At 43.8% G+C, this 26,968-nt stretch overlaps 1 protein-coding gene across 2 annotated transcripts in view; it reads left to right on the top strand.

Annotated features, from left to right (window-relative positions):
* KCNH8 (potassium voltage-gated channel subfamily H member 8) overlaps window positions 1–26,968 on the top strand; it is a 1,076,212-nt gene that overhangs the window by 927,693 nt on the left and 121,551 nt on the right. For both annotated transcript variants that reach the window (XM_073630214.1, XM_073630215.1), the window contains one exon: window positions 24,927–25,033. In XM_073630214.1, the coding sequence (XP_073486315.1) occupies window positions 24,927–25,033 (107 nt within the window). The remainder of the gene's footprint in view (window positions 1–24,926; window positions 25,034–26,968) is intronic.

Genomic DNA, 26,968 nt, shown 5'->3' on the forward strand with positions numbered 1-26,968 from the left:
GAGGGCAGAGAGGAGGTTGGTGCCATTGTCGCAAACCACCATTCCTGCCTTAAGTTGGCGTGGCGTCAACCACCTCTGAACCTGCCCCTGCAGAGCTGACAGAACCTCTGCCCCAGTGTGGCTCCTGTCCCCCAAGCACACCAGCTCAAGCACCGCATGGCATCTTTTGGCCTGCGTACTTGCGTAGCCCCTTGAACGCCTACGGAGCACCGCTAGTTCCGAGGAAGAGGCCATGGAGGAAGAAGAAGAGGAGGGGGTGGAGGAGAGAGGTGTGTCACAATCAGCATTTTGGAGGCGTGGTGGCGGAACAACCTCCAACACTACTGCACCTTGTCCTGCATCCTTCCCAGCTGCCAGCAGAGTCACCCAATGCGCCGTGAAACTTAGGTAACGTCCCTGTCCATGCCTGCTGGACCATGAGTCAGCGGTAATATGCACCTTACCGCTGACCGCCCTGTCCAGCGAGGCATGGACATTGCCTTCCACATGCCGGTAGAGAGCCGGAATCGCCTTCCGTGAGAAAAAGTGGCGTTTGGGTACCTGCCACTGAGGAACCGCACATTCCACAAACTCACGGAAGGGGGCAGAGTCTACCAACTGAAAAGGCAGCAGTTGAAGTGCTAGCAATTTTGCCAAGCTAGCATTCAACCGCTGGGCATGTGGATGGCTGGGAGCAAACTTCTTTCGGCGGTGCAGCAGCTGGGGCAGGGAAATTTGCCTGGTACAATCTGACGTTGGTGTACCAAAAGCAGATTGCCCACAAGTACTTGGCTGTGACACACCTAATTCTACACCTTCATTCCTCTCACTGCAGGTCTCAGAGAGGACTGAAGGTCTAGTGGGGTTGGAAATCTCAGCTGATGAGGAGCAAGGAGAGATCCTCTTTGTTCTTTGGTGTGGGTCTTTTAGATACGCTTGCCAACGAACTGCATGGCAGGTCAACATATGTCTGGTCAAGCATGTGGTACCCAAGCGGGAGATGTTTTGGCCACGCGAGATACGCTTGAGACATATGTTGCAAATAGCAGCGGTGCGATCTGATGCACTCGTCTCAAAAAAGGCCCACACCAAAGAACTTTTTGAATAACGCGCAGAGACTGCAGCGCCCTGCACATGTGGAGCTTTGGGGTGTGATGCAGTCAATGTGCTGCCCTTAGGCTGGCCCCTGGAGGGCATCCTGCCTCGTTGGTGATGTGCCGCCGCCTCCTCCTCCTCCTCCTCCTCCTCCTCCTCTCTCCTATCAGGCACCCACGTTGAGTCAGTGACCTCATCATCCCCTCCCTCCTCATCACTGGAGCAAACCTGGCAGTATGCTGCAGCAGGGGGAGCATGACTGCCAGATTGCTGTCCTTCTTGGGCACCCCCTCTGTCCGTGCTCATGTTACTGCCTTCATCGAGCTCAGTATCGTCATCAGAGCCTTCCAAACGCTGGGCATCCTCCTGGAGCATGTACCCAACACTGTGGTCAAACAGTTCAAGGGAATCCTCATGAGGACATGGTGGAGCTAGGGAAGGAGTCACTGATGACATTGAGCTGAGGGAAGAGGCCGCTGCTTTGCCAGACAAAGCACCCTGGGCATGGGTGAGAGAGGATGAGGAGGATGAGGACGGCTTGGTCATCCACTCGACCAAGTCTTCCGCATGTTGCGGCTCAACACGGCCAGCTGCCGAAAAAAAGGCCAAGCGTGTCCCATGGCCACGTGCTGATGAGGATGCACCGTCTCCACGACCAGCACTAGACACAGAGCCTGCTTGCCCTCTCTTATTGGCTTGTGACTGTCTGCCTCTCCTTCTTGGCCTTCCAGACATACTAATGGCCTGTAGCTGCACTAAGCTGGGATAGAACACCTGTAATTTTCTTCAGGTAGCTTTATATACTGTAACCAGGCAAGCCTGCCTGTCAGTAGGAAGATAACAGGAACGGATCTAGCTGAACACTGTGAGCAGGACGCACTGTACTAAATGTAAATAGTCTAGCTGCCTGACCGTGGTACTAATAGGATCAAATAGAACACCTGTAATTTTCTTCAGGTAGCTTTATATACTGTAACCAGACAAGCCTGCCTGTCAGTAGGAAGATAACAGGAACGGATCTAGCTGAACACTGTGAGCAGGACGCACTGTACTAAATGTAAATAGTCTAGCTGCCTGACCGTGGTACTAATAGGATCAAATAGAACACCTGTAATTTTCTTCAGGTAGCTTTATATACTGTAACCAGACAAGCCTGCCTGTCAGTAGGAAGATAACAGGAACGGATCTAGCTGAACACTGTGAGCAGGACGCACTGCACTAAATGTAAATAGTCTAGAAGATAACAGGAACGGATCTAGCTGAACACTGTGAGCAGGACGCACTGCACTAAATGTAAAAAACAGGAACGGCTCTAGCTGAACACTGTGAGCAGGACGCACTGCACTAAATGTAAATAGCAGGAACGGATCTAGCTGAACACAGTGAGCAGGACGCACTGCACTAAATGTAAATAGCAGGAACGGATCTAGTTGAACACTGTGAGCAGGACGCACTGCACTAAATGTAAATAGCAGGAACGGATCTAGCTGAACACTGTGAGCAGGACGCACTGTACTAAATGTAAATAGTCTAGCTGCCTGACCGTGGTACTAATAGGATCAAATAGAACACCTGTAATTTTCTTCAGGTAGCTTTATATACTGTAACCAGACAAGCCTGCCTGTCAGTAGGAAGATAACAGGAACGGATCTAGCTGAACACTGTGAGCAGGACGCACTGCACTAAATGTAAATAGCAGGAACGGATCTAGCTGAACACTGTAAGCAGGACGCACTGCACTAAATGTAAATTGCAGGAACGGATCTAGCTGGACACTGTGAGCAGGGCGCACTGCACTAAATGTAAATAGCAGGAACGGATCTAGCTGAACACTGTGAGCAGGACGCACTGTACTAAATGTAAATAGTCTAGCTGCCTGACCGTGGTACTAATAGGATCAAATAGAACACCTGTAATTTTCTTCAGGTAGCTTTATATACTGTAACCAGACAAGCCTGCCTGTCAGTAGGAAGATAACAGGAACGGATCTAGCTGAACACTGTGAGCAGGACGCACTGCACTAAATGTAAATAGTCTAGCTGCCTGACCGTGGTACTAATAGGATCAAATAGAACACCTGTAATTTTCTTCAGGTAGCTTTATATACTGTAACCAGACAAGCCTGCCTGTCAGTAGGAAGATAACAGGAACGGATCTAGCTGAACACTGTGAGCAGGACGCACTGCACTAAATGTAAATAGTCTAGAAGATAACAGGAACGGATCTAGCTGAACACTGTGAGCAGGACGCACTGCACTAAATGTAAATAGCAGGAACGGATCTAGCTGAACACTGTGAGCAGGACGCACTGCACTAAATGTAAATAGCAGGAACGGATCTAGCTGAACACTGTGAGCAGGACGCACTGCACTAAATGTAAATAGCAGGAACGGCTCTAGCTGAACACTGTGAGCAGGACGCACTGCACTAAATGTAAATAGCAGGAACGGATCTAGCTGAACACTGTGAGCAGGACGCACTGCACTAAATGTAAATAGCAGGAACGGATCTAACTGAACACTGTGAGCAGGACGCACTGCACTAAATGTAAATAGCAGGAACGGATCTAGCTGAACACTGTGAGCAGGACGCACTGCACTAAATGTAAATAGCAGGAACGGATCTAGCTGAACACTGTGAGCAGGACGCACTGCATTAAATGTAAATAGTCTAGATAGAAGACAACAGGAACGGATCTAGCTAAACTGAATACAGTGTATATATATATATGCAACACCTGGGATGCATATATATACACAATACACTGTAAGTGCAGCTAACTGACTGACTGTTCTGCCTAATCTATCTAACTCAAATCAAATGACACTGTCTCTCTCTCTCTCTATCTCTCAGCACACCGGAACACACACTACACAGGGCCGCCGTGCAGGCGGCCTTATATAGTGTGGGGTGTGTACTAAATCCCCTGAGCCATAATTGGCCAAAGCCACCCTGGCTTTGGCCAATTACAGCTCTCTCTACTGACGGCACTGTGATTGGCCAAGCATGCGGGTCATAGTGCATGCTTGGCCAATCATCAGCCAGCAATGCACTGCGATGCCGCAGTGAATTATGGGCCGTGACGCGCCACACGAATTTAGCGCGAACGGCCCATAAAGTTCGGAATTCGGCGAACGGGCGAACAGCCGATGTTCGAGTCGAACATGGGTTCGACTCGAACACGAAGCTCATCCCTAGTTGCAGTGTTGTGGCACCAGCACCAGTGCCTAAGGCCCAAGTTTTCGGCCCCTGTTTAACAGGGGAGTGTAATTACAATTTTTGATGCAATACTTTGCAGCAGGGCTCGTTTCTGCGTTCCAACTAGAGTATCTGTGAGGGGTTGCAGTGTTGTGGCACCAGTACCAGTGCCTAGGCCCAATTTTTCAGCCCCTGCTTAACAGGGGCGTGTAATTACAATTTTTGATGCAATACTTTGCAGCAGGGCTCGTTCCTGTGTTCCAACTAGAGTGTCTGTGAGGACTTACAGTGTTGTGGCACCAGCACCACCACCACCACCAAAGGCCCAATTTTTCTGCCCTTGTTCAACAGGGGCATGTAATTACAATTCTTGATCTAATATTTCACAGCAGGGCCCATTTCTGCACCCACCAAGAGCGAGTGAGGACTTACAGTGTTGTGGCACCAGCACCACCACCAGCACCAAAAGGCCCAATTTTTCTGCCCCTGCTCAACAGGGGCATGTAATTACAATTTTAATAATATTTACTAATATTTTACAGCAGGGCCCTGTGAGGGCTTACAGTGTTGTGGCCACAACAACATCTAAGGCCCAAATTTCTGCTGAGTATATAGGGCAGGCCCCTACTTTCAAACATCTAACTTACAAACGACTCCTACTTGCAAACGGAAGGAGACAACAGGAAGTGAGATGAAATCTACCCCTAGGAAGGGAAATTCTCTCCTGTAAGAGTTAATGTGGGAAAAACATTTCTCCTTTCCACTGATGCTTTCCAATCCTTGTTCCACAAAAAACCCCAAATTTTCAAAAAACATTTGAGGAGGACAGACAGCAAAACAAATGTCACAGGGGTGATAACCCTTCTCTATGTTTTCCAAAAAGCTTAAAAAAGATTTTTTGGCTGGAGCTAAACACATTAAAAATGTACCAGTTCAAAATTACAAACAGATTCTACTTAACAACAAACCTACAGTCCCTGTCTTGTTTGCACCTCCTGTATACTGCTGTTCAGAGTATATAGGGCCTGGTGGCCCCACACCTTTCCTTATTTTAATTTGGGTGCGGGGTTCCCCTTAATATCCATACAAGACCCAAAGAGCCTGGTAATGGATGGGGGGGTACCCATGCCGTTTGTCTCACTGATTTTCATCCATATTGCCAGGACCTGACATTACATTAAACCCGCAAGCAGTTTTAAATGAGATTTTTTCCTTTAAAAATGACATTTTGTGCAGGGACTGTTCTAAACACGGGAAACACGCGCACTTTACAGGCATACTATAGACACACCCCAGGTACGATATTTAAAGGAATATTTCACTTTTTTTTTTTACTTTAAGCATCATTAAAATCACTGCTCCTGAAAAAACGGCCGTTTTTAAAAGTTTTTTTTGCATTGATACATGTACCCTGGGGCAGGACCCGGGTCCCCAAACCCTTTTTAGGACAATACCATGCAAATTAGCCTTTAAAATGAGCACTTTTGATTTCGAACGTTCGAGTTCCATAGACGTCAATGGGGTTCTAACGTTCGTGCAAATTTTCGGTCCGTTCGCAGGTTCTGGTGCGAACCGAACTGGGGGGTGTTCGGCTCATCCCTACTGTACACCTTACAGCAGTAAGGTGAGCTGCTTGCAGACACAGAGGTGCTATCACTGAAAATTTTTTGGTACACATATGCTGTTTGGTGGTGGGACTGGTTTACATTCACTCTTTATGGACTTTTTTTATTCAATTTTCTTATGTTTATATTCATTTTTTCTGTCAGATATTTTGTGTTATTTTGTTATGTTTCATATATGTTGACATTTTTCCCTGGACTTTTTATATTTATGATTATGTAGGTACATAACCTACCTGTTTGCCATTCTTTGTTATTTACACGGGTTCATTCCTTTATACATTTTCTTGGATCACTTTATCACATCATACATTTTGTGACATTCAATTTCATGTCTGTACATTTGGTTGCATTTACCACTTATTATTGCTGTTTTCACCACCACACCCTAATATTAGCCCCTCCCACATCCCCCTTCTTACACAGCACAATCACCATCACTTCTTTATTACCGTCGGAAAGACCGTTGGAGTCTATTCTGATGGAAAGATTGGTCGTGTGTACGCGGCATAAGGGAGTGAATTTTTTATTTCACTCCTCACTACCTATCACAGTTTTGAAGGCCATAAAATGCCAAGATAGCCCAAACCCCCCCAAATGACCCTATTTTGGAAAGTAGACACCCCAAGCTATTTGCTGAGAGTCATGTTGAGTCCATGGAATATTTTATATTTTGCCACAAGTTGCGGGAAAATGACAAACCTTTTTTTTTGCACATAGTTGTCACTAAATGATATATTGCTCAAACATGCCATGGGCATATGTGAAATGACACCCCAAAATACATTTTGCTGCTTCTCTTGAGTACAGGAATGCCACCTGTGTGAGACTTTTTGGGAGCCTAGCTGTGTACAGGACCCCGAAAACCAATCACTGCCTGGCTTTCTAAATGTGTGAAATGGTGATTTCACTTCCTCTATCAGAGTTTTGAAGACCATGAAATAGATAGCAAACCCCCCCCCCCCAAATGACCCCATTTTGGAAAGAAGACACTTCAAGCTATTTGTTGAGAGGCAAGTTGAGTCCATGGAAAATTCAGGAAAATTACAATTATTTTTTTTTTTTTACCGTGGGACTTTTTGGCAGTCAAACCGTGTACAGGACCCCAAAAAAGAATCACCACCTTCAGGCTTTCTAAGGGCGTAAATTTTTGATTTCACTCCTCACTGCCTATCACAGTTTCGGAGGCCATGAAATAACCAGATAGCACAAACCCCCCCCCCCAAATGACCCCATTTTGGAAAGTAGACACTCCAAGCTATTAAGTATTTTGCAGATCTTGAGTTTTGTCACAAAGTTTTGAAAATTGAAAATGGAAAAAAAAATACTTTTTTCTTTTCTTTCTTCATTTTCAAAACAAATGAGAGCTGCAAAATACTCACCATGCCTCTTAGCAAATACCTTGGGGTGTCTACTTTCCAAAATGAGGTCATTTGTGGGGGTTGTGCTATCTGGACATTTCAGGGCCTCCCTAAATGTGATAGGTAGTGAGGATTAAAATCACAATTTTACACCTTTAGAAAGCCTGAAGGCTGTGCTTGGCTTTTGGGGGTCCTGTACGCGGCTAGGCTCCCAAAATGTCTCACACATGTGGTATCCCCATACTCAGGAGAAGCAGCAGAATGTGTTTTGGGGTTATCGGTGTGATAAAATGCTTTCCCAATTTCCCAATGGTGCTATTTATATCCGGCAAAACCTAAGTCATGAAATGCTCGTAGCTTCTGGTTTCTTAGGCCATAGAGATGATTGAAGCCATTCTGGTCTCAGATCAGCTCTATGGTCAGCTGGCGGAACCATGGGCTGCATTCTCGGATTCCCTGTTGGGACAGGAGAGCCCGAGAAAAAAACATCAAAGACGGTAGAAGGGGGGGCATTCCCTCCCACTGCTTGTAAAAGCCATCTAGAGGCTAATTAGCTGCTAGGATTGCTTTTACATGAAAGCCAACCACTGGCTGAAAATAATGATACCAAGATGATACCTAAACCTGCAGGCATCATTCTGGTATAACCACTCAAATTCCAGCAACACACCAGTACGTTGCTGGTCCTTGTTGGGCATGTATTGTAATGTTCTTTTTTTCATGCAACCCGTGGGCTTTCTTCATTTTCAAAACAAATGAGAGCTGCAAAATACTCACCATGCCTCTTAGCAAATACCTTGGGGTATATACTTTCCAAAATTAGGTAATTTGGGGGGGATGTGCTATCTAGACATTTCAGGGCCTCCATAACTGTTATAGGTAGTGAGGAGTAAAATCACAATTTTACACCTTTAGAAAGCCTGAAGGCTGTGCTTGGTTTTTGGGCATCCTGGCTAGGCTCCCAAAATGTCTCATATGGTATCCCCATACTCAGGAGAAGCAGCATAATGTGTTTTGGGGTGTAATACATAAATGGTGTAATACATAAATACATTTTAATTTTCCCGAAACTTGTGGCTAAATATAAAATATTCCATGGACACAACATGCCTCTCAGCAAATAGCTTGAAGTGTCTACTTTCCAAAATGGGGTCATTTGTGGGGGGTTTTGTACCATCCTGACATTTCATGGCCTCCGAAACTGTGATGGGTAGTGAGGAAGTGAAATCACCATTTTATGTCCTTAGAAAGCCTGAAGGATTGGTTTTCGGGGTCCCAAAAGTCTCACACATGTGGTATTCCCATACTCAGGAGAAGCAGCAGAATGTGAATGTATTTTGGGGTGTAATTCCACATATGCCCATGGCATGTTTGAGCAATATATCATTTAGTGACAACTTTGTGCAAAAAAAGAAAACGTTTTTAATTTTCCCAAGATTTGTGGCAAAATATAAAATATTCCATGCACTCAACATGCCTATCAGCAAATAGCTTGGGGTGTCTAATTTTCCAAAGGGGGTCATTTGGGGAGTTTTTAACTGTCCTTGCATTTTATGGACAATATTAGAAGCCTAAGTCACATATCGCCCACTCTTCTAACCACTTGAAGACAAAACCCTTTCTGACACTTTTTGTTTACATGAGAAACTTTTTTTTTGCTAGAAAATTACTTTGAACCCCCAAACATTATATATTTTTTAAAGCAAAGGCCCTACAGATTAAATGGTGGGTGTTGCAATTTTATTTTCACACAGTATTTGCGCAGAATTGGAAAAAAACACTTTTTTTATTTTAATGCACTAAAACACACTATATAGCCCAAATGTTTGATAGAATAAAAAAGATGATCTTATGCCAAGTACATGGATACCAAACACAACATGCTTTAAAATTGCGCACAAACACGCAGCAATGACAAACTACATACATTTTTATAAGCCTTTAAAATCCTTTACAGGTTACCACTTTAGATTTATAGAAGAGGCCTACTAATAAATTTACTGCCCTCGATCTGACCTTTGCGGTGATATCTCACATGCATGGTGCAATTGCTGTTTACATATGACACCAGACCGATGCTTGCGTTCACCTTTGCGCTTGAGCACGGAGGGGACAGGGGTGCTTTTTTTTTTTTTTTTATAATTTATTTTGCTTTTATTTTATTTTATTTTTTATAATTTATTTTGCTTTTTTATTTTATTTTTAAACTGTTCTTTTCTTTTTTTTTATCATTTTTATTGTTATCTCAGGGAATGTAAATATCAAAAAATTGGGGTCTATTAGACCCTAGATATCTCCTCTGCCCTCAAAGCATCTGACCACACCATGATCGGTGTGATAAAATGCTTTCCCAATTTCCCAATGGCGCTGTTTATATCCGGCGAAACCTAAGTCATGAAATGCTCGTAGCTTCCGGTTTCTTAGGCCATAGAGATGATTGGAGCCATTCTGGTCTCTGATCAGCTCTATGGTCAGCTGGCGGAACCATGGGCTGCATTCTTGGGTTCCTTGTTGGGACAGGAAAGCCTGAGAAAGCCATGGAAGACAGTGGGAGGGGGGGTGTTCCCTCCCACTGCTTGTAAAAGCTGTCTAAAGGCTAATTAGCGGCTAGGATTGCTTTTACATGAAAGCCAACCACTGGCTGTAAAGAATTATACCAATATGATATCTAAACCTGCAGGCATTATTCTGGTATAACCACTCAAATTCCATCAACATACCAGTACGTTGCTGGTCCTTGTTTGGCATATATTGTTATGTTCTTTTTTTCATGCAACCTGTGGGCTGAATGAAAAAAAGAGATTGATCGGTGGGTATGCCAACCATTAGAATACCACCCTTTATCCACCCACTTCTAATGATGGCCATACATGCTCATTTTTGTATCATGAGAGCAAACGCTGTTGCTATCAAGATAAATAAATCAGTGCTGCAGCTGAATGGCGTACCTGAAAAGCAAACAATGGTAAGGATAAAACATTAACTCAACAAAACAACTTGATTTTTTAACATAATCCTTGGCTAAAAAATATATGCCGAAGCATGGGAGCAATCCGCCCCTAATGTTAGGAGCAAATCGCTCCTCCACCCCTGTCCCCATGCTTCAGCATATATGGTCTTTCTTTTAACTGTGGGGGTGAAATCACCTCCTACAGTGCTGGAGTCACGGCTTTACGTATCGTGGGAGCAAACGCTGTTGCTGTCAGAAGAAATAAACCCGTGCTGCAGCTGAATGGCATACCTGCTAAGTAAATGATGGTTAACAATAAAACAAAGTAGCATTACACTATAACAGTAAGACATACCATACCTGCAAAGCAAATACAATAAAACATAGTAAAAATAAAACATTACAGTTCTTAAATACAGTAACACAAGAGAGAGAGCAATAAATCTAGAACAATAATATATTTTTGCTCCCGTGTGCCTCATTCAAAGTCCCGCAGCTGTTCTCCTTTATTTTACTTTAATATTGAACCGGGATGGAGGAGGGGTTTCGAACGGACCCACTGTCCTCATTTAAAGTCCCAATATTATATTCCTTTTCCTTTTAATCAAATAATTAGGGATGGAGGCACACAGTTGTACTTTCAAGTAATATAATTTATTATTTATTTAACTTATTTTTCATTTTTCATTTATTTATTATTTATTTCTTATTAATTCTTTACTTAGAATTTCCTAATTATTATTTTGATTATCCCCATATAGAATCAATCACTAGGTTGTTATCTCATGTGTTTTTCCCCTTGACAATTTGATTTTTTACATTGTGTGTGCGCACAGGTGGTTTTGGCCGCTGCCTGTCCTTGCCTGCCCTTTCTGTGATATCCCAGGGCTGCAACGCACACTGGGGAATTCCCCCTCCGCCTTGTTCTGATGTGGGGTTGGCGGGGTCTTCTCCACTGCGCGTCGACATCATGCCTCTCGCACCGGCTGTTCAGTGTCCTCGTGGCGCTCATATAGCGGCTGTTTGTTTTTCCATCTCCAGCGCTTTGTGGGGTCGGTTTAGCGCTCATGGCTGGCCAGTTCGGTTGGCTAACTGGTGGGGTCATGGCGCTTCCCTGCTCCCTTTGGGTTGCTGGTGCTTGACGTTGGAGGTGGGTCTGCGGCGGCGCTCCCCGTATTGGCTTCTCCCAGTGAGGGGTCTCACACCTCTGGTTTCCTCCCATCCACCACTCCATGCAAGTACACGCTTTTTGGCATTCATGCCCCTACTCACACCTTTGTAGGTATGTTTTATTTCACCCTTTCTTCACTCACCTCTTTCTTCTTTGTTCTGCCATCCTTCCCTCTGGTTATTCTTTGGATTGTCCTGGTTTTTTCTCCCAGGTTCCATCTTCCCATTTTCTAAACTTTTTCTCTTCACCTCTTTTTCTTCTCTCTTCACTCCTCCCCTTCACTCTTTCCATTCTAATTCATCCCTTTTGTTTCATACCCTTTTTTTCACTCTCTTCTCACTATTTTACTCATTCACTTAGTGTCTTTGCTTTTCAGGTTTTTTCCCCCTTTTTTGAGGTAACCTCATCACTCCTCCCTATTTGGTTTCCACACTCTGACCCAATCTGGGGGTTTCTCGGTGCTGGGTTCGCTGCCCAGACATGCTCCCTCAGCTTCGGATCTTGGCATTACTGGTGGGCTTGGCATTCAGGGCTGCACCGCCTTTGCGCAGATATATTTGTAAGTCCATAGTCTCAGTGGAATAATGTGGGATTTCATGTTTTACATTTGCCCACTTGTCCTTCAAACTATTTAAATATTGCTATTTCCCCTATTCATAGGTGGTCACCATGGTTATGCTTCTGATGAGTGGCTATAAGGTCCCGAAACAGCGTAGAGCTTACAACTACCGTTATGTGTACACAACTGTTTATTATGTATGGACGTTCCAATTTTATTGTATTTTTGACTTTGCTACTTTTTTCTAGTGACACTTTGTGTCACATATTTATTTGTTTTTTATTTTTTTATTCATTTATACTTTCATATGTTTACATAGAAGTCCTTGTTGGAATGTATTTTATGATGGAACACAAACTATCATTATAGAGCTATGTGCCTACACATGTAATTATATGAATTTATGTATTATTTCATTAAAAATCGCTACTTTAATCAAGTTATATTTTTGCTCCCGTGTGCCTCATTCAAAGTCCCGCACCCGTTCTCCTTTATTTTACTTTAATATTGAACCAGGATGGAGGAGGGGTTTCGAACGGCCCCACTGTCCTCATTTAAAGTCCCAATATTATATTCCTTTTTCTTTTAATCATAGAACAATAGAGGGTGAATAATAGAGTGAGCATTAGAGAGCGAACATAAGAGAGGGAAAAATAGAGAGAGAAGAAAAATAAAACCAAAAACAATTTTTGTCTTTTTTATTTTTTGTGTTTTTGTGTGTTTTTTTTTTGCACTTTTATATAAACTGTAAACTGTAAACATTCCAAATTAGGGTCTCTCAAAATGTGATGGCCATCTCATCTTTCGAGACCCTGTGTAAGTGTGTGGTAGCGTTCGAAACATTCACCAAAGACCAGGTTGGTCAGGACAGGAGGGACAATAAAAGCGGGTGTCACGCCTATATCCAGGTTTTCTGCAGACACGACATCTTCTTTGGGGATTTCTTTGGGTAGGGGTACCAGGGAGGACATACGGAAAATGCCTCTCATGCAGCCAGCTCACTGCATTTGGATTGGGAAGGTGAGGTGGAGCACCGTCTGGAAACAAAAGAGCTGTGATTATCTCTTCCAGGAATTTAAGGAAGGATCCAGTTCGTCCTGAAGCTTTGTATAGCACATAAGCATTCAGCAGAGCCAATTGAAATAAATATACAGGCACTTTTTTATACCAGCGTCCGGCCTTATGGGCAATTATGTATGGCACCAACAACTGGTCATTGAGGTCCACCCCTCCCATGTTAAGGTTGTATTCGTGGACACAGAGGGGTTTCTCCACAACACCAGTCGCCCTTTGAATTTGGACCGTCGTGTCTACGTGAAGGGAGGACAGAAAGAAAACATTCTTATTATCCCTCCACTTCACAGCGAGCAAATTATTACATCTTAAGCAGGCTCTCTCCCCCACCCTAAGATGGGGATCTACAAGCTGCTGGGGTAAGCCCCGGCAATTAGATCACACAGTGCCACATGCGCCAATTCCATGATCAAACAAGTGACTAAAAAGTGCCACGCTCATGTAATAATTGTCCACGTACAAGTGGTACCCCTTTCTAAATAAGGGTGACACCAAGTCCCACACAATCTTACCAGCGCTCCCTATGTAGTCTGGGCAGTTTTCCAGCTCTACATAACTATCTCTTCCCTCGTAAACCATAAAACTATATGTATAGCCTGTTGCCCTGTCACAGAACTTATACATCTTGACCCCATATCTGGCATGCTTGCTGGGAAGATACTGTTTGAATGACAAGTGGCCAGAAAACTTAATCAGGGACTCATCAACGCAGACAACCTAATCGGGAGTAAAACAAGGCTGCAAACTGCTGGTTGAAGTGGTTTACGAGGGGCCGAATTGTGTAGAGCTGATCGTATTCAGGGTCACCCCGAGGATGACAGAGTTCATTGTTATTGAAATGCATGAACCGCAAGATCTGCTCGTATTGTGTCCTAGTCATGGAGGCAGAGAACACGGCATATGGTGAATTGGGTCAGTGGACCAATATGACCGCAATTTACTTTTTTAAGTTATGCCCATTAGGAGGGATAGGCCAAGGAAGGTCTTACATTCAGAGACCATAATAGGTCTCCAATCTCTGGCAAGGGTCAACTGGGGATTAGCGGCAATGAATTAACCAGCATACAAATTGCTTTGGTCCTTAATAGATCTATAGAGATCTTCCGTGAAAAACAGCGAAAAAATCAAGTGACGTAAAATCAACTGTTTCCACCTGAATTCCGGGTTGGCCAGTGAATAGGGGAAGCACAGTTGCTGCAGAAGTGGTGGGCTCCCAATTCGGATTGGCAAATGCAGCAGGAAGGGCACTATGGGCTCGATGGGCCTGTGTTTGTCTTCTTGGTGGTTGCGGGAAACTAGATGTGCTAGCCACCTCACCAACTTGAACTGCACTTATGGGACTCGCCACATCACCAAGTGTTACGGCAGTGCTGGATGTACAACCAGGATGTACTAGGCCACTGGTGCTTGCCAGTTCACCAGAAGGATAAGCGACACTAGTACTGGCTCTCTGCTCCATACGAGAGCCCTGCAGTTCTTGCACCTCAACAACAGCAGAAGAACAGGGTTGGGTATGCCTGACCTTGGCAGGGACCACTACTCCGTCGTCAGAGCTATCTGTCAGGGTCTGCTGTCTACAGGTTCGTATTCTGAGCCTGAATCTGACAGATGGGTGAGTTCCTCTTCACACTTATCTGTCATGCTCAGAAACGTGTAGGCCTCTTCACTAGTGCTTCCTCTGAAAGCATTTTCTTCTCATGACCTGTAACTTTTGCATTTTTTCTCATGATACTGGCTCAGGCTGTGGCACTATGAAAACCATATACAGTGCCTTGAAAAAGTATTCACACCCCTTGAAATTTTCTACATTTTCTCATGTTACGACCAAAAACATAAATGTATTTTATTGGGAATTTATGTAATAGACCAACACAAAGTGGCACATGATTATGAAGTGGAAGGAAAATAATAAATGTTTTTCAATTTTTTTAGCAAATAAATACCTGAAAAGTGTGGCGTGCATTTGTATTTAGCCCCCCTGAGTCAATACTTTGTAGAACCACCTTTCGCTGCAGGTCTTTTTGGATATGTCTCTACCAGCTTTGCACATCTAGATAGTGACATTTTTGCCCATTCTTCTTTGCAAAATAGCTCAAGCTCTGTCAGGTTGGATGGAGAGCATCTGTGAACAGCAATTTTCAAATCCAGCCACAGATTCTCAATTGGATTTAGGTCTGGACTTTGACTGGTCCAATCTAATACATGAATATGCTTTGATCTAGACCATTTCTTTGTAGCTTGGGCTGTATGTTTATAGTCATTGTCCTGCTGGAAGGTGAAACTCTGCTCCAGCCTCAAGTCTTTTGCAGACTCTAACAGGTTTTCTTTTATGATTGCCCTGTATTTGGCTCCATCCATCTTCCCATCAACTCTGACCAGATTCCCCGTCCCTGCTGAAGAAAAGCACCCCCACAGCATGATGCTTCTACCACCATATTTAACGGTGGGGATGGTGTGTTCAGGGTGATGTGCAGTGTTAGTTTTCCACCACTCATACGGTTTGCTTTTAGGCCGAAAAGTTCAATTTTGGTCTCATCTGACCAGAGCACCTTCTTCCACATGTTTGCTGTGTCCCCCACATGGCTTCTCACAAATTGCAAACAGGACTTCTTATGGCTTTCTTTCAACAATGACTTTCTTCTTGCCACTCTTCCATAAAGGTCAGATTTGTGGAGTGCACAACTAATAGTTGTCCTGTGGACAGATTCTTCCACCTGGGCTGTGGATCTATGCAGCTCCTTCAGAGTTACCAGGGGCTGCTTGGCTGCTTCTTTGATTAATACTCTCCTTGCCCAGCCTATCAGTTTAGGTTGATGGTCATGTCTTGGTAGGTTTGCAGTTGTGCCATACTCTTTCCATTTACGGATGATGGATTGAACAGTACTCCATGAGATGTTGAAAGCTTGGGATATTTTTTTATAACCTAACCCTGCTTTAAACTTCTTCACAACTTTATCCCTGACCTGTCTGGTGTGTTCCTTGGCATTTATGCTGTTTGTTCACTAAGGTTCTCTAACAAACCTCTGAGGGCTTCACAGAACAGCTGTATTTCTACTGAGATTCAATTACCCATGGCTGGACTCTATTTATTAATTAGGTGACTTCTGAAGGCAATTGGTTCCACTAGATTTTAGTTAGGGTTATCAGAGCAAAGGGGGCTGAATACAAATGCATGCCACACTTTTCAGATATTTATTTGTAAAAAATTGTGAAAACTATTTATCATTTTCCTTCCACTTAACAATTAGGTGCCACTTTGTGTTGGTCTATCACATAAAATTCCAATATGCTACATTTACGTTTTAGGTTGTAACATGACAAAATTTGGAACATTTCAAGTGGTATGAATACTTTTTCAAGGCACTGTATAAAAAAAATCTAGCTGGGAGGTATTTGACATAGTTTATAGTTTCTTAGCACAATATTCCTATTTTAAACACTTTTCTTTAGGAACATTTCATAGCTCATACAGAGTTTTTCCTCTTTTCCCAGTAAGTCATTTTCGAGTAGCAGGCTGTAAAGGTTACCTCTCCTCATCATGTTGTTAGCATATCATCATCAAAAAGCATGCCTCTGCCACTTTCAAGTGAAGCGTGGTTGATTCTTTCTGAAACCCCACTTTGTTCTGCAGGCCCGGATTTACTCCCTTTGCCGCCCCAAGGCCGGGTCCTTCAATGCCGCCCCCCCCCCCACACACACACACACACACACATAAACACACACACCACGTCCTTTATTGATGACTTCTACAATAGATCAATTAAAAACATATCTCCATACACGAGAACACTGAAAATAACTGGCTTTAATTGTACAGACTAAAAATACTTCAGGGTAAGCGCGCGAGGGGTAAGGATTTTTCGCAGGCAATTTTTCAAGGCAATGGCTGGTGTTAGTGCTTCAATCATCCCCGGCACCATGGTTGTTATGGTGTCAGGATGATTGAAACACATTACTTCTATCATTACATTGTAATATAAAGTGAAATAGTTCAACTCACCATAATGCAGAATCATTGGGAGCCCTGAGCGTGTCACTTGCCACCATCTCTTGTCACTTGCCACTATGCCTGCCAGCAGATGGGGATGTCACTTGCCACACTGCCTGCCACCAGGTGGGGATGTCACTTGCCACGCTGCCTGCCACCAGATGGGGATGTCACTTGCCACTATGCCTGCCACCAGATGGGGATGTCACTTGCCACGCTGCCTGCCACCAGATGGGGATGTCACTTGCCACGCTGCCTGCCACCAGATGGGGATGTCTCTTGCCACGCTGCCTGCCACCAGATGGGGATGTCACTTGCCACGCTGCCTGCCACCAGATGGGGATGTCACTTGCCACCATGCCTGCCACCAGATGGGGATGTCACTTGCCACGCTGCCTGCCACCAGATGGGGATGTCACTTGCCACCATGCCTGCCACCAGATGGGGATGTCACTTGCCACGCTGCCTGCCACCAGATGGGGATGTCACTTGCCACCATGCCTGCCACTAGATGGGGATGTCACTTGCCACGCTGCCTGCCACCAGATGGGGATGTCACTTGCCATGCTGCCTGCCACCAGATGGGGATGTCACTTGCCACGCTGCCTGCCACCAGATGGGGATATCACTTGCCACGCTGCCTGCCACCAGATGGGGATGTCACTTGCCACGCTGCCTGCCACCAGATGGGGATGTCACTTGCCACGCTGCCTGCCACCAGATGGGGATGTCACTTGCCACGCTGCCTGCCACCAGATGGGGATGTCACTTGCCACTATGCCTGCCACCAGATGGGGGATGTCACTTGCCACACTGCCTGCCACCAGATGGGGATGTCACTTGCCACCAGATGGGGATGTCCCTTGCCAATGTTGTCATGCTGCCTGCCATCAGAAGGAGGAGGGCGGAACAGCGGTGCGGGCAATGAGAGATGTCATCTTTCTCCCACGCCGCCGCACCGCTGACACTACTTGCTACTGTACTCTCAATTTTTTTAAAAATGGCGCCGGGCGGCGCAATCACACTACTGCGCATGCGCCGCCCGGCCGAGCGCTTACGAGCTTTCCCGAGCCCGGCCGGCTTCGGAACGGCGCATGCGCAGTTGCGTGGTCGGCTCGCGGCCATCTTTTCTATGGGCACTGGTGCCCATAATAGACGTTAATGGGCAGCACGAAAGGGGGGGCGGCCGCGAAGTCACTGCAGGAGCGGCGCCGCCCCTACACCACTGCCGCCCCGAGGCCTGGCCTCGTTGGCCTTGTGGCTAATCCGGCCCTGTTGTTCTGGATTGTATGTTATAGAAGTCTGGGACATGATTCCATGCTTCTTCGGAATAGTTTATGTTTTACTATTGGTGTGAGCAATTATCTATTTGGAGTAATTTAGGCATCTTTTCAAATTTGTTAAATAATTGAGTAAGATATTGTTCAACTTTATCTGGAACTTCACCTTTGCTGTGTAATAGGTAGAGAGCAGTATACTTTGAGTAGTCATCAATATGAATGTATACAACTGAGAGAATAAATTTAAGGGGCTATCAGACTCTGCTGTTGCTACTTTTAGGAAAAGATTTAATGGTAACGCTTCTTTTTATGCAACTAGTACACTTCATTATTTGACTGCATTATGCTTTTGTTTTGCCACTGACATGCTAACCTTCAGCTAATTTCATAATTGTTTTAGGATTCCTGAGTCTAAGATGACAGTGCCAGACAGGGACATTGTTAGAAATCATGGGGCCCCATACAGCCTACTTGCTAGGACTCCCTTCAACCACACCCTCGACCCCACCCCTGACCTCAAAACAAATGCAGGTTTGTTGCCGTTGACATATGCGTTTGCTGTCGTTTACATATGCGCGCAGGACCAACGTGTGCATTTGCAATTGGGCATAAGGATGAAAGAGTGGAGGCAGTTTAAATTTCTTTAAAATTTTAATATAATAATTATTTTATTTTTATTTTAAATTTTATTACTGTATTTTTACATTTTTCTTTCTCTTTTTTTGCTATCACAAGGGAGGAAAAACATCCATGGGCATGGGCCATGACAGGTCATCTTTATGGAGAGATCTGGGGTCTTTTAGACCTCATATCTGTCCTCTGGCCTCCAAAGCATCCGATCAATCCAAGACAGTTTTTATCAGATGCTTGTTCAAGCCGGTAATGGCTTGTTTACATGAGACCAAAACCGGAAGTGATAAAATCCTTGTCACTTCTTGTTTCTGACGTCACATAGTGGGAGGAACGACATCCATCCCTCTCACTGTGTCCCAGGAGCCAGGTGCTACTGGTCGCATCTTAAAGGCAGTAAAGGCGGTGGTGGGAGGGGGTTGGCCTGTAAAAGTAATCCAGTGGCTTTTTAGTCACTAGGTTTACTTTTACTTTGTGGAGAATCGCTGGGGATAAAAAATGATATCTTGAACATTGCTGCAGTGATGACCAAGATATCACCCTGGATATCACGCTGAATGGGAAGCGATTAAAAGCAATTGGTTGGGGGGGTTAAAAACACAGTTCTGCTGCACATGTTTACTGCTCCCCCAAATGCAAGTGTAAAGTAGCATTTCATCGTGTCTTATGGTCATCAGCATTATGATTATCATGCAGGCAGCACAGTAAGCAGGTTCTCTATTATGGCTCTGTGTCACATGGCTGTTGGATGCTGACTTTGTTAACTTATGGCTATACTGAATGTTATAGACTGTAACAGTACAGCCATAACAAAGTCAGCACCCAAAATCCATGTGATGCCTGTGTGACTATCATAATACTGATAATAACCTGCTGTGCTGTGCTGTGAGTTATATAATATTGAGGGTTCTATGCTCTATTCATCACTCACTGTATCCATTGCAGCCATGCTCTCCTCCTGCTGTTCCCTGTCAGCCACCTGCATCTGCTTGCATCTCAGCACCTGAGGACAGGAGGCGGGATGTACATGCGTCCGAAAATGAAGAAATAGTCCCTCCACTGCACACACCTCCTGTACCCTTCTGTTAATCTGATGGGACCCAGGAAAATGTAATCACACTCCCCCCATAAACAAGTAGGAGGGGGGGGAACATTTAGCAAGCTCTATTCATTTAATGCAATAATGAACCGTAATGCTACCCCCTGTGGAGCTGATAGGACCGGGCCCGGTACAACACAACTGGTTGTACTGCCCCATCAGCGGTCCTGGTGCCGGTGTGAATACCATTCAAATGTGTTTCCTCTTTGACATTGTTAACCACTTCACTGCACTGCAGCTGGCACCAGTTATATGATTTTTCGTTTGGCTAGTACGTAGTTGTTACCTCTCAATGGCGCTACATTTTCTTGATTGGTGAGCTTCCTTACTAACAATGTGTTACATTGAAGAGCTGGAACATAAAGTACATCTTTGATAAGTGTCTTTCTAGTGACTCTTTGAGATTGAGGACAATGCATATACTGCAGTTCACCTTTTGGTGGCCTGGCTTCCTGTTCATTCACAAATTGAAGTATAGTAAACAGAATGGACACAATGAATGAGTGTGTTCACTTTGTTCATTTAGAAAAGGAAGGAACCATTATTATATATTTACTAGCCCCACCCTGAAATATCCCCTGTAGCAGCTGAAGGGAGAGAAGAGGAGGGAAATCAGCAGCACTGCGGGGTAGGGGGGCCAACGCCGGGGGAAGTCTGAGCAGTAAGGAGAATCGGCACTGCACTTAGTGATTAGGGAGTGTCCAGGCACACCTGGCACAGCCCCTGCGCACGCCTATGCATGCTGCATATATGCTGATATTATTGCAGTTGGTGCAGATTCTGCTGTAGGAGCATATGCCCTGCTTTTTCTTTCTGTTTTTTTGCTTATATTCATCCATAAACTTGCCTTTAACTTATTCTAAGGTAAGCTCATTATTTGGGTGAGCATCAAGTGCTGTAACAAGTGTCCCATAGTTGTCCTGGAGACCACTAAGTAGTAGTACTGATAAATGAAATCATTTTATGTCTTCCTCTATAGCTAATAGGAATTCCACTACTTTGGTACATCTTACATAGCCCTGTGTGTTCTGGCTTTTCATTAGCTTAGTCTAGTACAACTTTCAAATTAAGTACAGTTTATTGTTATGCGGTATTAAACCCAAAATTAAACATTTGTTATATTGCAGCTTACCAATTCTTGATGTAGCACCCTGGTGTTTAAGCAGGGTTGTTAACCTATTTAGTTTGCCAGGTAGTAATTGTCCTGGCTAATTGTTAAGAGATCCACTGATTTCCCCCTAATTCTGGAATTGCTGCACTTCTCTCTTCTGTCACTAGGTGGCAATGTAGCTGGTGCCATTAGATAGACAAGGGCATAGCAAGGGCAGATTATGAATGGATGGGGTGTCCCAGCCAATAGCCAAGGGTTTCTTTAAGCCCCTTGGCCTGCTGGGAAATCCTATTTAATTGGGTGGAGTCAGGTGATCATGGTTTTGTGCCACCTGGACGACTGTCTGGGTGGACATGTGTTATGTCGCCCCGGCGTGCTAGGCCAGAAGCATGAGGCCTATCCTGGGGACACCTGGCTGCTAGGCTGCCTGAGGCCTATCCAGGAGCAGGAGAAGCAGCGTAGGGTTGGGACTACAGGATTGGAGTCCAACAGAGTTGAGATGGTTCAGCCGGACGGGGAACCAGTTGTGGTCGGAGGTAAAGGGGAAGCTGTCGCCACTAAGGAACCATCCACCTTGTTACCAGAGACTACTGTGAGTAAGCTGAAGCAAGTACCTGAGCAGTCTTCTCACAGCCGGGGATGGTGAAGAAGTGGGAAAGCATCAGCAAGTGCCAAACCAGGAACCCAGCAGGATAGCGTGGGTGATGCTTGAGGAGTATACAGCGGGAAAGCTGTTGAAGAGTTCAGGGGATCCAGTTAAGAGTGGGATCTGGAAATCTAGTAACAAACTGGGAGCTCAGGGAGTGAAGATCTATAGTTGAATACTGCAAGGTGAGTAAAAGGACTGTTCTGTGCTACCAAGAGTTATATACAACTACCATTAGTGACTGTTGCAAGATTAGTTGCCAAAGGAGACAGCGGTCCTACCTATACAGAAGTGTTATCCGGCTGGAGGCCTTCCACTCTATAGCTGTCTACCTATAGAAGTCTCAGAGTCTGACAATTACCATTGCATCTACTCAAGGGTGTCCTAGCCCTAACCCTCTCTCCCACAGTTCTGTTAAGAGACAATAAATCTCTTGTTCACATTCAAAAATTGACCGGCGCCCAATCATTCTATCTGGCAGGACACCCACTATGCCTAGTAACCAACTCTACAAAGAAGGATGTCTGCTCTCCCTGATTCTGGAGGTCACTATTAGGCCTCTAGGGGTCGGGAACCCTGTTACATTAGATATGATGGTTGCATTAGTATTCTTTTTAGGCTTTCTTTCCTTTATTTTCATCTGGTGACCTGGCCAGAAAGTCTGTTGTTTTTCAACAGAGCAAGCTCTTCTGCAGTTAGAAAGTTGAGACAAACTATTTACCACTGACAGGGATTAGAAAAGGAAAAAAAAACTGTTTGTGTAACTGCAGTGCAAGCTGAAGTTTGGATTCAATTTGTTTGGCTTGTGTAACTGTGGTGTGAGCTGGAGTTTGGCTTTAAAGCATAACTATACTCACCTTCAAGCCAGTGATGTGTTGTCCCAGAAGTCCCCACTGGCCACTGACAACTTCAGGTGGCTGGCTTCCAGGTCTCGATCGCCAGCTTCTGTCATTGGCCAGGCCGAGATTACATCACTCCTGAGCATGTGCGGCAGACAGGCAGGTAAGTAGCTTTAGTGCAAAAGAGACAAAGCATGTCGCTTCTGCATTAAAAATCCTGCCTGTTCTGCTAGTAAAATTAACACACCCCTCCCCCCAAGCTGACAATGCTGCTGTCCAAAGGTGACCCCCCCATGCTCATTCATCCAGAGTGGGGACTCTCTAATCGAGCAAGTGTGTTGCTGGCCAGATCATCAGGTGAAAGCAGAGGGAAAATAGAAAAAAGAAAATTAATGCAGCCATCATATCTAAGGATTGGTAGGCTGCAATATATATATTTTTTTTTGGGGGGGGGGGGGTTAATATCTCTTGTGTACTTTCTGTAGCCCCTCCCGCTTTTATTTTTCTGTTTATCCCTGGCATATGTGTACAATTTAATCATAATTTTATCTCTTTGAAATAGTACTTTTTGTTCTCTGTCCAGTCATCTGTAGGTTGTTTGGGTCTAGGTTTTTGTATACACTTCATTGTACTCTCTCCTGTCAGCAGCATCTTCATTGTAAACTCATGGACTACTAACAGTGTTTTGATGAAAAACTGTTAGTAGTCATCGAATATGCTTTCTGAACTCTTTTTTTTTTTCTGTAATTCTGAGGTAAAGGGCAGTAGCTGGGTCCGTAAACCGATGTAAAGCTGCTGCAGATATGATTCTTACCAGGCAAAACACTTTTCCTTTTACCTAATACCTGTAAGCTAAGTACCATGCTTTCCTTATCAAGCATCTGCAGCCTCGTTTCTAAAAGCTAGCAGCAGTCCTGGAATGAGATCTTACAGTATTTGTGTACGGTTATTTTCCCAGAGGAGTAGTGCATACTTGGAGCAGACTGTTAGCAGATTCATGAGTCATTCAGCAGCAGCAGTACATTATTAAATATAGGTCTATACCGAGAATAATGTTAATATATATATATATATATATATATATATATATATATATATATATATACACATACATATATATATATATATATATATATATATATATATATATATATATATATATATATATATATATATATCAATATATATATATATATATACATATATACATATATACATATATATATATATATATATATATATATATATATATATATATATATATATATATATGAAATTATTTTATAAGGGGCAGTCTTAATGGATCACTTAGTATTTTTCTTTTGTCATTATTGTTTACCCTAATGCATTTTTGCTTTACGGTAAAAAACCTTCTGTGAACAGGATCCCCCTCAGGTCCACTAAATACTTTTTTGAGAGCGGCTTTCTCTGTCTCTCTCCTCATAGGACAGAGAGGCAGCAGTGGAAGCCATTGGCTCCTGCAGCTGTCAATTAAATCCTGTGACGAGGGAGCAGGGGGCGTAGCTGAGCCACACTCTCTGTGTCTATTGGCTTGGGAAGTGGCTTCCTATAGGGGAAGAGCAGGTAAGTATGGCTTGTTTATGATAAAAAAAAACTTTTTTGAAGGTTTAAAATCACTTTAATCCAGGTGTGCCAACAATACTTACAGACCCCCCCCCCCCCATAACATCCACACTTACAGACCTTAATTTTCAATGTGAGATGGAGAGACTAGTAGCTAGAAAAAAAAAACGTATGCATAGATAAATGCGTTTTCAGTGGTCTTCATGGTTATCACATCCTAGCTGCACTGTACAAATATAATGTTTCTTGTTAACCACTAGTTCATTTGATTGGTTTGCTGGTGCTCCCTTCCCTCTTCCCTCCCTTCCCTTCTCATCCTTACTCCCCTCCTCTGGAGACACCTCTACCAACACCCATGGATGGAGGCATATGTTTACTGATCTGTATTGAATTTCACACTGCATTGACTGTTATGAGTATTTTCCATAATTTGTTACCTGTGCTCCAGTTGGAACATCTGACAAGATTTCACATGTAAATGCTAACTCTTTATATGAAACTAATAAAGAATATTGAAATATTGAAATATTCAAAAACTATTTCAGTGGTGAAAAAATAACTGTATGTGTAAAAAAATGCATCAGACTCAGTATTGAGTTATTTTTTTAGTACAAGCACACTAATACAACTGCAATCACCATACCTATTATATATATTATTTAAATCATGTTGGATTATGCCCTGCAGGTTCAAATTTCACTTTAAGGTATTAAACAGTAACTATATTTTCAATTTAACAGAGTTGTTGATGGGATTGAAGATGATAATGGTAATGAAGAAGGTCAAGCATTTGACTTTGAAGCTTATCAAATGAGACAACAAGCACGATTAAATCAAACCACAGGAGGTAATGTATAACAGTTGGTTAAGATAGATGGATTAACATTACAGTGTTGCTTAATTACCTATTGATAGGGTGAGTCATGAGCTCACTGATCTATACCTGGTTCAAGGAGAACCAGGTCCATATGTGTTGCCAAACCCTACAATGGCAGGATTTAAACAGACAACAGACTGGCTCTTTTTTAATAATTTCTTAAATCAGGGGTCTCCAAAAGATGGTCCTCCAGTTGTTCAGGAACTACAATTCCCATGATGCCTAGTCTTGTCTGTCAGTGTCAGCATTTTACAATACCTCATGGGACGTGTAGTTCCACAACAGCTGGAGGGCCATAGTTTGGAGATCCCTGAAATATAACCAAATCTTTAGCATAATAACCCTTTAAGTAATCCTGCAAAAAGTGCATCAGGTACCTATCAGTCTATTCCGTTACCAATAGATGTATTGAAAATGTTTATCCGTTCTCTACACGTCCATAAATGGACGGATCTGGGCATACATCTCTTACAGGACTTATTTTTGAATCATGTCTTGAATTCCGTAATTGAAGTCCAAAGCACCTACCATGTACCAGACTAGGATTTGTAATCATATATCCATGTTGCACACTTACTGCAACATAATCGACTACAACCATCAATTCACATGAACTTGACATTATATCTCTTCTACGAACCCCCCATGAGACATATTTGTACTTTTTCCTTATTTTACTCCTTCACCCTTACAACCTTTGGCTGAAATAGGCTGGATTCACACCTATGCATTTTTTGTTTTTTTGCATTTTGTACTACAGATCGTGTTCCATAGGAAACAATGTTAAATGGACTGTAGTGCAAATCTGCAAAATGCAAAAAGCACCAAACCTGCATAGGTGTGAATCCAGCCTTAGCATTGTTACACCTTAGTATCAATGAGATTCCCTTATCATCTAGAATTCTTCTGCTATCCTATTGTAACAAGGTGGTTATACTGCTCAGCGGGTAGATAAGGGTAGTGAGACCCCGTCAAATTTTTGCTGTTAAATTATTTGTATACCAACAGGAGTGAATGATGCAGAATCTACGCTCCTCTAAAGAGAAAAATCCGCAGCACGCTGCGGCAGCAGCAGCAGCAGCAAAACTGGAGCAATATGCTCATGCCACCGCTCTGACCCCCCCAAAAAAGGGGATGCAGCAAAAGAGCCAACAAGGGGGGACATCGGACAGGAAAAGCCAGGGCCAGCCACATTCACAGTCCCTAGGGGGCGTGTTGGCAACCCAGTCTTCCAAAATAACATGTAATAAAGGGCCAGAGCTAAGTGATCTTAACACGAATGTGAGTCCGGAGTCAATGAACGATCCGAATTTGCCCCTGAATAGAGAACCAACCTTAATGGATGTATTTATGGCTGTAGGGGTGTGTAATAGCTCGCTCAAAGATCTCTGTGAACAGATGAAAGGTCTCAAAGCGGATCTTTTAACGGTTAGACAAGAGCTACAGAAGACGGCAGAGAGAACAACCGCCCTGGAAGAAAGGGTTAGCGGGCTAGAAGACAATGTGCACCCAATAATTAAAGAATTAAAATGGCTGAGGGAACAGTTATCTAAACAGGCCTCTAAAATGGATGAGATGGAGAACAGGAGTAGAAGAGATAATGTGAGGTTGATAGGTCTACCTGAAAGGAGTGAGGGCGCCAATCCAATAGCATTTCTAGAAAAATGGCTAGGGGAGCTAATCGGGAAAGATCTGTTCTCGGCTTCGTTCTCCATCATAAGAGCTCACAGGATCCCTCTCAGGGCACCACAAGAGGGGGGCCACCCGAGACCCCTCCTCCTGAGATTTCTTAATTACCAGGATAAAGTGACCCTGCTGCGGAAGATTAGGGAAGTAGGGGAGGTCTTCTTTAATGGGGCAAAAATATCATTCTACTCCGACTTTTCTCCGGACTTGCAGAAGCGT

The sequence above is a fragment of the Aquarana catesbeiana genome, linkage group LG05 (assembly GCF_042186555.1).
Source record: "Aquarana catesbeiana isolate 2022-GZ linkage group LG05, ASM4218655v1, whole genome shotgun sequence".
Classification (NCBI taxonomy): Eukaryota; Metazoa; Chordata; class Amphibia; order Anura; family Ranidae; genus Aquarana; species Aquarana catesbeiana.